Genomic DNA, 10,747 nt, shown 5'->3' on the forward strand with positions numbered 1-10,747 from the left:
TCCTAAATGTATGTATTTAATGTTTTAATTAACTTTTTAAAAAATGAAATATATAAACCCGTACTAAATATTTGTATGGGGAACCTAAACAAATACTATATGTCAAAAAATATTCTGCTATTTCTCAATTCTTTCCTAGAAGGTTTTGATGAAACTGATCATTCGTGTAGAGGTATCGAAAACGGTTTCTTACTGCCATTGTTTAAATTCACAGTATATATACCTTTAGGGAATAATATGGGCATCTGATCTCTTCTTCAGGTCAAATAAGGCCAAACCTTTATAAAATGTTTTTATTTTTAAAATTGCGCTTAAAATGTGGTTGCCTCTGTTTGTATGCTGTACGGGGATTCTAAAGATCACAAACATGTCACATTTGACTGGGTAGTTATTTTGAAATATACTGTAGTATAATTTTATGTAATAAATGTAAATATGTAATAAAGTAAAGCTCAAAGTCCGTACCTATCCACGACTTACTTCTATGTAATGTTTGTGTGATCAAAGTAGACGTCAGGCCGCCCTTATCAGATTTTTACTGCATGACTAATTTCTTAAAGTGCATTTAAAGAGAACAAAGAAATCAAAATGAATATACAACGTAAATGTTGCCCATGGTGTGCACTGCCTTGATAGTTGAAGAAAGCCTGGTTTTCTGACCTACCTGGACATGCAAACTCACTGCAAAATATGACACTCGTTTCTGAGGTTGGAAAAATTCCCCAGGCCCCAAATGATATCTGCACAGTGCTTTGACACAAAACAGCATTCTGTCAATGTGAGAGTGAAATGCTTTTCTTTACATGCAAAACAATTTCTTTATCTTTAACAAAAAATGGTGTCTTTTATCTGCCTGCAAAAATGTATAATGTAAAATGACCATCATGGCCCAGATGAGATGAGACTACACAGTGAGCAGAGCAAAGCTGTACAAGCATTATCAAGCCCAACACTTCAGACCTTGAATGCAGACAGCAGAGGTTCAAACAGCACACCAGTGAGGAATTTCTAAGCCTCATGAAAAAAGTGTTTTCAAAGCATTTTACCAGTTGAGCTGCGGAAATACTGTTATTATTTCATAAGGGAGAAAGGATGTATTACATGAAGCATTTCATAAAGGATAAATAAAGTAAAAAGAGAAACGTAGCTGAGACTGAATGCCTGTTGTTGGTGTCAGACGAGGGCGTGTTATTCTGGTATCATATTTCTGCAGTGTTTTCATGTTATTTGCATAACATGTGCCTTTTGAGGAAGTCATGTGTCATCTAACAAGGAAATAACACGTTGTCAAAAGCATCCTGACAGATTACTCCCTGGGCAGGTATGGCTGCTGTCATAAATTTAATAAAATGCAACTACAATTCTTCACAGCAACCATGATAAAATACTCAAAAATTCTAAATTTGAATCCTACCATATTGTTTTTTGTTGGTGTTCTGTTTTTTGTTTTTACTTTTATGATATTTTTATTCACATTTTTCATTTTTGGGACCTCAAAATGGATGTCAGCATGCCATCTTGAAGAATGTGTCCATTCCTAAAATGCATCTGGAGTTGAGAGAGGGCTCCTTTATTGAAGCAAATAAACAAATAAAATGACACACAGCTTGTCCCTTTAATGTGAACTGAAATAAAAAGAAACATATAAGTCATCATGAATACTCCTGCTTAGCAGTCATCACATGAAAAACACAACAATAATACCTAAAATGCATGCCATGGAAGAGTTTGGGTCTTGAGGTTAAGATGTGCAGTGAACCTTGGCTGTTTTGAGTCTTTGCTGTGTCTTATTTCTGGTGGGAGAGATAAGAACACAACGGGAACATAACAGATGTATACAATGAGAGATGAATACAATTGAAATAAAGAAATAGTCTAAAAGAATTGAAATTGCTTTGCAGATTAAGACAATCTGAGGCAATATAGAGAAAATATGTATTCTGTAACTAGTATCTTTCTGTATGTCAGAAACTGTCCTCTAAGGGCTTTTAAGGATCCCAGATTTGCCAGTGATAGAAAACAAAACAGGACAGTGCTCTACTGTGGTATTATCATAGACTCTAGTATGTGAATGACGTTTCTCACAACATTCAAGAGAACACTGAAAGGTTGAGGTTTTGGAAAAACATATTCATTACATTCAAATGAATAAGAACAGTCCATTTAATTAAATGTACTTTAATATGTAAAGTAAACCTTATAATCTTTTAAAATATTTACACCCTTCATTAACAGTCAATTTAAAGTTTAACCCCAGCTGTATTATTTGTAAACGCATTTAAGTAACCTCACATAATAATCACACATGTAAAAGTGCACCCTGATGAGACCTGGTAAACCTATAAAACCTTCAAGCAATTGTTCACCTCCACCTTTCCAAACAAGTAACTCTAAATCACATTTAAAAAAATAAATAACTTCGGTAGTTTATAACAATCTATAAATACATTAAAACTCTAGCATAAAGCTAAGGTGTTAAGGACAAGGTGGTCCAGGCTTTTTCAGGTCTGTCCAATAATCCAGCAGCTGTTTAGAAGAACCAAGAATGTATGTAATGACCTTAGAAAATTCACAGCGATTATATGCATAGTTATAGGCCTTGAACTGGGAGGGTATTGGTGGTGCTGTGAGGGCAAGTCCAAGCTTTTTCATGCACATCCCAATATAAGCATCCTCAATGTTAAAGGGTTTGACTGACTTTGACATTTCCACATATTTCTCTGGAAGATCATTAGAAAAGACATATCCCATACCCAGTGTGTAGGTCGGGTATTCAGACTCTGGATACAATTCCTCAGGCACATACCACTTGGAGTTCTTGGAACGAACGACTGGTCTGTTCCACATAAGCATCCCTGTCAGGTAGTTTGTCTTGGGGATGCCCGGCTGTTTTAGCATGATTACTAGATTGTCAACATTCAGAAACATGTCAGAGTCAATCTTCATGGCATAGGCTGCTGCAGGGCAGTGTGTACTTAGCCAGTCCATGATCACCATGGTTTTGATTGTCAAGTTTAGATAACTGTCTATGAAGTCACTCTGGATCAGGTCATGGTGCTGCAAATTTTCCTGTTTGAGCTTCTCAACATCATCTTCTCTAGAGACACCCAACATAAATAAAGTGAGTACCACCTCACCCTGAACTATGTTTTCTTTGCCCCATGTCTGGCGGATCGCGTCCCGAGCTGCCACATTTTTTGGTTCCACTGGAACCATGAGGACCAGGAATGGGATCTTGTTCTTGCAAACCTCTGTGTTATCCATAAGAAAATGGTAGTTGCGTGGATAGGCTTGGTGGTACTGGAGGGTCGAAGTTTCAGTGGTTTTGTTTAACATAACTTTGTGTTTGGGGTGAATGCGATAAGCAGGTGCATTAACCCTACTGTTCTGGTTTAAAAACCACTGGTATTGTTCCTGCAGTGGGAAGCTCTGCCATAGTGACAGCGAGCGGCTGGACAGGGTGTAACAGAAGCCTAAGGCCAAAACACAAAATAGAAGCAGGAGCTGAAACCAGGAATGAAATAAGATCTTCTTCTGTGGAAAGATGCTCTGGACAAGTTCCCTAAAAAGACAAAAAAAAATAAAAGTGGTGAGTTATATCAGCTTTCTTTTCCATTGTTAACAAAGTTCACAGCTTCACAACATTTGAGTTCGAGCTGAAAATCTCTAAGCTCACTGATACTGAAGATTTATGCTTCAGTGGGAAATCTGCACCATATCAACACTCCTCTGAAACCCTGTGCTATAACCTATGGAACAACTTGATGTGCACCTCCTTAATGATTTAAGTACAAGCCAGGTGAACACAGCCCACAGCTATTGTGATCGCCTCTTTAGCACTGCCAATTTCTGTTGTATGTTTCCAGCTACTTTTTTGAATTTATCAGTGAAAGATTAACAATCATTACCTCAGTATAGGGAACAATATAAGGACTCACAAATGGCAACAAATTCCTGGAGGGAGATAATACAGTCATGATAACACTTGAAAAACAGGCCATTTCTTTGTTTCATCAGAAGTCACTTTGACCTTTGTTGGAAAATGATTGTTTGCGCAGGTTTTATCAAAGGGTCTATAAAGATTTCCCACATTTTTTCTTTCTTGTAACGATAGCACTGAAACTGAGTCACAGATGCCTGTTTAGATCATTTTCTGTCACCAATGCCTTGTGTGAAACTTCTTCTGAGGTTTCTCTCTGAGCTATTGAACTTGTTATTACCTGTAGGACTTCATTTTTTTTTTTATTAAACGTGTGTTGTGAATTTTGCATTTGAGTTCTCATCTCTGCACTCCACACTTTGTGACATCTAATAGTGACCATAGGTGGGAAGTTACAAGTACAAATACCTACGTTATTCTACTTTAGTAGAAATTTTAGGATTCTGTACTTTATTTGAGTATTTTAATTTCTGACAACTTTTTGCTTTACTCTCTACATTTTTACATACATATTTATGCTTTCCACTTCTTATATTTTCTAACAGACTTGTTACTTCGGGAATTTAAGTGGGGGAAAGGAGTGTAGGTCTAAGTATGTTGTGTTTGTGATACATCAGAATCTAGTGCTACAGAAGGGGGGAAGCATGAAAGGAGTGGCATTTTTTAAGTGTTAGGTAATTTCAAATGTAATGTTTCTATCAGCTAAACAAACATCAACAATCACACAAACTGTGTGTCTGCATTTTGTCACACAGTGTGTTGCCAGGTAAAGGTCCAGCTGCTGTATTTCCAAGGAAAGAAAAGAGAGAGCACTAACTTCACTCAAAGATGGAGAAAAACAGAAAGAACAGGAGAGTAAGATGAGAGGTTATATTTAAAGGTAAGGGCAAATTAACTGCAAATTTAAAGCTTACATATGATGTCATCATTATCAATCACATTGATAAATTATGTATATTATCACATGTTTTGTATATAAAGCTAAGCTGTGCTAACTCCTGTTAGCTGTGATTCAAATGTTGCATGTTAGTGGGTAGTTTTGTCTAAAATATATAGCTTAATTTGCATTGGTGTGGATTCACAGTAAAGCACTGTGTTGGATTGGTGCACAGTGCAGCATAGGGATGGGTATCGTTTAGGTTTTATCCAATACCAGTACCAAACTGGTAGTTTTGAAACGGTGCCGGTGCTTAAACGGTGCTCGAACGGGTGCTTAAAGAATCAAGAACACAAACTTTGTCCAAAACCTCTCATGTTCAGCTGTTTTTTGTAAAAAGATAAACAATGTTAGCCTTTTCTGCAGCTATAGGGGATTTATGGTATCACTCTTGGCTGGAAGCAGTGCTTAAACAATGGAAAAAACACCAACTTTGTCCAAAAACCTCTCATGTTTAGCTAAACTATGTTTAGTTTCCCACATTTTCTTTGGTCATTTTAAACTTATTGGCCAGGGTGAAGGGAGTATCTGCCATCAAACAAGAAGACAGCCGCATGTAACTACGACGGTGTTTGCTAGTTCACCTTACGTGCATTAATTTAATAACGTGGTTAGCGTACTCAACGTAAATTACACACGAACAACATTAAGCTACTGAACCAGAGAAGAACGGCTGCTGCTGCCATCATCATCCGTCATCATTTCTGCTACACTGGCAGGGGCCAGGACTCTCCTCTTCGGGTTCATGTTGCTAACTTCGGGTCCAATAACAGGCACCACACCCGCAATAGATGTGCTCGGTGTAAGGTCCTGCAACAAGCTATCAAATATGGTGCATTTCTCGGCTTTTAAAAAAATGCTATGCGTCACCAGGTGTTTCATCAGATTCGAGGTGTTACCTCCTTTGCACAGTATCAGCATAATAGCACTTGCTGCAGGCTGCTGAGTTTGCATCTTTTGCTGTGAAGTACAGCCAGACTTTTGACCGCTTCACCTTCGGCATTTTTAATCTGTAGCTCTGCTCTAAAAGAACGTACGTACCTGGGCCCGCCTACTACGCTTGCAAAGGTAAAATGATTGGCTAGAATCCAAAGTGTGTGACATCTCAGGGAAAAAAAGCCCCGAAATAAAGCACCGAAATGTGCGCTGCTTTTCGGTCTGGTTACTACCGTTTATGTCAGAACCGGTGCCGGTACCCATCCCTAGTGCAGCAGAGCTGAATTAGCATTTAATCTGACTGGAGTATTTTTAAACCTAGGTATCTCTATTTCTACTTAAGTAAAGAAAGTCTGTGCTTTTGCTACTTCTGAGGTTGACGCAATTTCCAAATTACTTCAGAAATGATTTCTAGTATTGTTATAGTAGTGTTAAGGGTGATCTGGAGGAAGGAATCAAAAGGTATTTTTCTGCCTCCTCAACATTTTTATTTAATGAATGCTGCGTGACAATGGATGCCATCTAGAAACTGGATTCAAACGTGCACAGCAAATCCAGCATGTCCAAATCAACACTGTCAGATTTGATTTCAACTCTTTTAAAGTGTCTATATGGGTCTCTATATGGGAGTTAATTTAACTCTTGTTGGAGAGTTGGTATGTTAACTCTGATTTAGTGTTAAGTACCAAATCTGTCTGGAGTTGATAATTTAACACTTATTAATGCTTACTAGGTGTTAAGAGTTTATATACTAACTCTCAGAGTATTCTAGTTTAACTACATAAGAGATCTTCTAATTAATTCTTAAAAGTTTGAATTTTACTCTTCTGAACTTCTAGAAATTCCTTTGGAAATAAACATGTATTACAAAGAGGCAATGGTTTTTGAAAAACATTTATTTTGAACTGTGCACTACAATTTCAAAACATTTTCTGAAACATGTAACAATACGGAGCAATGTACATGTTCTCATTTTCATTAGAATATTGTTTATCAAACTCTCTGACATAGATAAATGCAACAGCATGCTCATTGTTCTTTTCTTCAATACAAGATTTAATAAAAAATTAGTTGTGCACTAATTAATTGCACAAATAATCTGGTAATCAATTGCAGCACAGTAAAAAAAAAAGAAAAAGAAAAAAAAAGAATCATTTTTGAGCTATAACTTATAACTATAAGATTCCAGATACGAATCCAATGCCCATATTTAAAGGCAATATTCTACCCGAACATGTTTGTTGAAATGGTGCTTCTCAAACAACTGAAGAACACAGACAACAGTTAACGGTGAACTAAATTTAAAAACTCAATCTTTTTCATTTTTACCTAAACTGTGTGTACAAAACTCTGGAGGGATCTAAACGTACAACCCAGTCAAGACGCCTGCTGCTGCTGTTTGCTCGGTTTTTTTTGTGGGAGATTGTTTTCAGGCTTGAAGTAGCACCATTATACCAACATTTCACAATCTAGACATTGTTTTAGGTGTATTTAAGTTAACCAAAAACTTGACTGAAAATTCATATGCAAGCTTTTTTTTCAAGGCTGTACTATTTGCCCGCAGACAATATATTTCAGCTAGCTAAAACAGATTATTATGCTATCACCGAGCAACGTGGCTAATGCCTTTCACACAGCTTTGTCTCAACTCCAAAAAGCCACAGAAGTAAAAGCTAATAATAATAATTGAAACAATCTCACAAAAAAATGACTTACCAAGCATGGCAAACAACTCAGAAATATGTAGAACAAAATGTTCTGAAATGGCTTCACTTCAGCTTCGATTGGAGCCTATGGTGCTGGGGGCGGAGTCTGTGAATTTACTCTATTAGTGTCATAGCCCCTCTAGGAGTTCGGAGTTAAGAGGTCAAGAGTTAATGTTTCCATTGTAACACCTCCAGATTTGACATAGAAACACTCATTTTTAACGCTCGATTTTAACTACTATCATTTTACACCTCAGAGTTACATTAAAAGAATGTGACTCTACTTAGAGTAAAATTAACTCTACTTTTGCAAGAAGACTACTAACACCAAAACATTTGACACTTTTGAATTTGCTTTGGCCTATAATCCTGTTTGCCTAACTCGACAGCAGTAGAGCCAGGGCCGTGCAGAGAGGTTTAAAGGGGCGGGTACTCAAAGTTAAAAAGGGGAACATTGAACCAGGCTGAATAACAACAACAGACATTCATCAAGAATCTAATATGGGAAGGGCAGGGCTGTGTTGAGCTGAGACTGTAGACATTAAAAAGTCCATAGGAGAGATGGTAGCTGATTAAACAAGTGTCATGAGATAATAACAAAATGCAAAGATTGGTGACAGCGCTTGGAACCATAAGGCAACAAAAAACTGTGAGAAATAATTTAGGCTCTGCCTGTGAATCACTCTTTGCTTCTCTTCTTCCTTCCATCCCATCATTTCATATATCACTCTCCACTTGCTGTCTATCTGAGAACAAGGCACAACTTGCTATTGCAATAAACTATAATCTAATTATCCACACCTAACAACTGTTGCACTTAATCTATAATAAAATGATGACAGAAAAATGTTATAGCACTGCCTTTAGTAGCCTCACACAGGTCCTACTGTTTCCTCCTCATGTCCTTACCAGGCATGTCTGGACAATGTTATATCATGAGTAATATTTTGCACGCACACACACATTAAAAAAAAAAGAATTTTAAAAAAGTTGCCTCAACAAAAGGGCACTTTGGGCACCCATCAGGAAAGGGGCGGGTGCTCAAGCCCCTCTGCCCCCCCCCACGTGCCTGAGTAGAGCCACACCAGTTTGACTCATTTTCTTTTCTCAAGTAATACTGCTCATATCTGTAATTCTGATTCCCTAAAAGTTTTCCATTGTACTTCAGTCAAGCCAAGTGGATAGTAAAGACCCCGTATGCGCAGCATTGGAGTTCAGGGAATGTCTACCCATTGTGTTCACTATGTTTTGTTATACTGATGTGTAGCAACAAACTTGCTATGAAAAATCAGTTAGATGCAAGTCATTGGTCATTAATCATCAGTCATTTCCTGCTCAGAACAGGACAGTCAACTTTGTCTAACTTACCAGGCAGAACAATAGCTCTAACACACCTTCAACAATAAAACACGCAAAAGACGTTAAATAACATCTTTAAAAATGTTAGTTTTCGTTTGTTTTGTTTTCTAATCATTCATTGACACCAAAACTGTTTCTCTCTTTTAAATAAGTTGAAAGTGACTTCAATTAATGAGTTTTATGTCTGTCAGGTATCCAGTATTCAAGTAGAGAAAATTTATAGCTTATATTATCGCATAAGTCAGCTTCTCCCCGAACGCTAACATTTAAGTTTAATCAGTTAAACTTTTTCATACTGATCTTGTCACTTTTTTCATCACAAAAAATGGAATCAAATATGAATGAAAGCTAAAGAATAGTGACTAATGCGTCCCAGAATGATGAATTCAGAGCCTTTACATGCTGCTGCTTTTCAGGAAACCAAAGCTGAGATTTGGTTTGGAAGCAGTTTGATAAGTTCTTACCTCTTCGTTCCATTCGCACCTGAGCCAGTGTCGGGATCCCCCATGACGATCCTTCTTTTCGTGATTCCTTGTTCTTTTTCTTTCTTCTTCGCTTCAGCCACAAAATCCAGCGATTATTTATTTAAGTGGCTCACTTAAGGAGTTCCATCCATTAATGTTTCCAGATAAATGGATGAAGCGACTTCTTTTTGTCTTTTTCCTTTCATTGTGTGTGATATAATATAAGTGAGAGAAGGAGGGAGGCACAGGAGGAGACTGGAGAGGGCGGTGAGAAAAGGGGGAGGAGAGAGACGGGACACGGGGGGGGGGAATTATAGTTTCTGTCATGGTCCGACAGCCCTCGCCTGGCTGCCTGCCCATGTGTTATTGTGTGCATGTCGCTCCCTTCCCCTCTCCCTCTCTCTCTCTCTCTCTCTCTTTCGGGACGGGATTGTTTACCTCCGAGCGGTGACGAGCATTCCCGAGAGTGTTCCCGCGCAGAGACTGGCCGCACCTGTTGTCGATCGGAGCCGACCTGCTGTAGCCAATTATGCGCCATCTCCCGGGCTGCCTTCTTAACAGGGCGATCGAGCTTCGGTCTGCGCTGGATCATTGTGTGAAGCACGGTAGAGCAGCGCGGATGGTTTTTGTGGCAGTTATGTTGATCTGAAGATTGTTTAGTTACTCCGTGTGTGTTTGTGTGTTTACCACCAGGAGGGAAACGGAGAGAGAGGTCACGGGAGCTGGACCGCCACTTGGGATAACTGTTTGGAAGGAGTCACTACGGCCACGAGCACTGCTAGGAGGAAAAGGAGGAGACCACACCTGGGCAGCCATCACTATATATATATATATATATATATATATCTGTTGCACCTTTACTGCACTAAATAAATCCACTGTCTTCTCCCAAAGGAGTCCTGCATACAGTCCTCTTTTCTACACCCACCCTGACAGTTTGTAATTTTCCCCTAATTAGAACCAGCTCATCTTTCCACTCAAGTTAACTGTAATCTGAAAATTTACTGCATGTGGTTTTTTATGGTATTAATATGGATGTCTATGGGAGTAGGAGGGGTCTTAACCACAAAAATTGTGCGCATGGGAGGAGACGCATTCTTTTTAATATTGAAGGAGTCAGCCGAGTATTGACAACTTTTACGCACAGTTCTCCTCTCGGCACTCTACACCGGCACTGTCAAGTGCCTTTTAACGGCTGAGGTGCTGTGGTTCCTAACAATTTCTCCCTGTACGAATAAATAAATAAGAATAATCTTCTTTTTTCAGTAGGGGAGACCGGGGATAGTTGTAACATTTTTGACATTTCTGTCTGTAAATTAGAGCTCTTTTAAGGTAGTGGATTCAAAATGTAATGCAAAGTATTTACATGTCTCGGCTATTAAATAGTGCAGCTATTTTCTCTGCA

At 38.4% G+C, this 10,747-nt stretch overlaps 1 protein-coding gene across 2 annotated transcripts; it reads right to left on the bottom strand.

The window, feature by feature from the left end:
• Positions 1 to 1,669: 1,669 nt before the first annotated feature.
• LOC102798081 (beta-1,3-galactosyltransferase 5-like) lies at positions 1,670 to 9,541 on the bottom strand. Of its 2 annotated transcripts, none has more exons than XM_006804367.3 (2): positions 9,343 to 9,541; positions 1,670 to 3,562 (listed from the first exon to the last, which is right to left on the bottom strand). In XM_006804367.3, the coding sequence occupies exons 1-2, from the start codon at positions 9,384 to 9,386 to the stop codon at positions 2,476 to 2,478; spliced, it is 1,131 nt and encodes a 376-aa protein (XP_006804430.1). In that variant the 5' UTR covers positions 9,387 to 9,541; the 3' UTR covers positions 1,670 to 2,475. The 2 variants fall into 2 exon arrangements, 1 of the variants encoding a protein (XP_006804430.1); XR_437433.1 differs by lacking the exon at positions 9,343 to 9,541 and adding an exon at positions 7,530 to 7,592 and having other exon boundaries at positions 3,483 to 3,562.
• Positions 9,542 to 10,747: the final 1,206 nt, after the last annotated feature.

This window comes from Neolamprologus brichardi, chromosome 6 (genome assembly GCF_056152115.1).
Source record: "Neolamprologus brichardi isolate AB-2024 chromosome 6, ASM5615211v1, whole genome shotgun sequence".
NCBI lineage: Eukaryota > Metazoa > Chordata > Actinopteri > Cichliformes > Cichlidae > Neolamprologus > Neolamprologus brichardi.

Excerpts from the sequence above, each read along its gene's own strand:
- LOC102798081 (XM_006804367.3), bottom strand. The coding sequence starts at position 9,386 with ATGGGGGATCCCGACACTGGCTCAGGTGCGAATGGAACGAAGAG. Across the intron at positions 3,563-9,342 it reads GGTGCGAATGGAACGAAGAG|GGAACTTGTCCAGAGCATCT; the intron begins GTAAGAACTTAT and ends TTGTCTTTTTAG.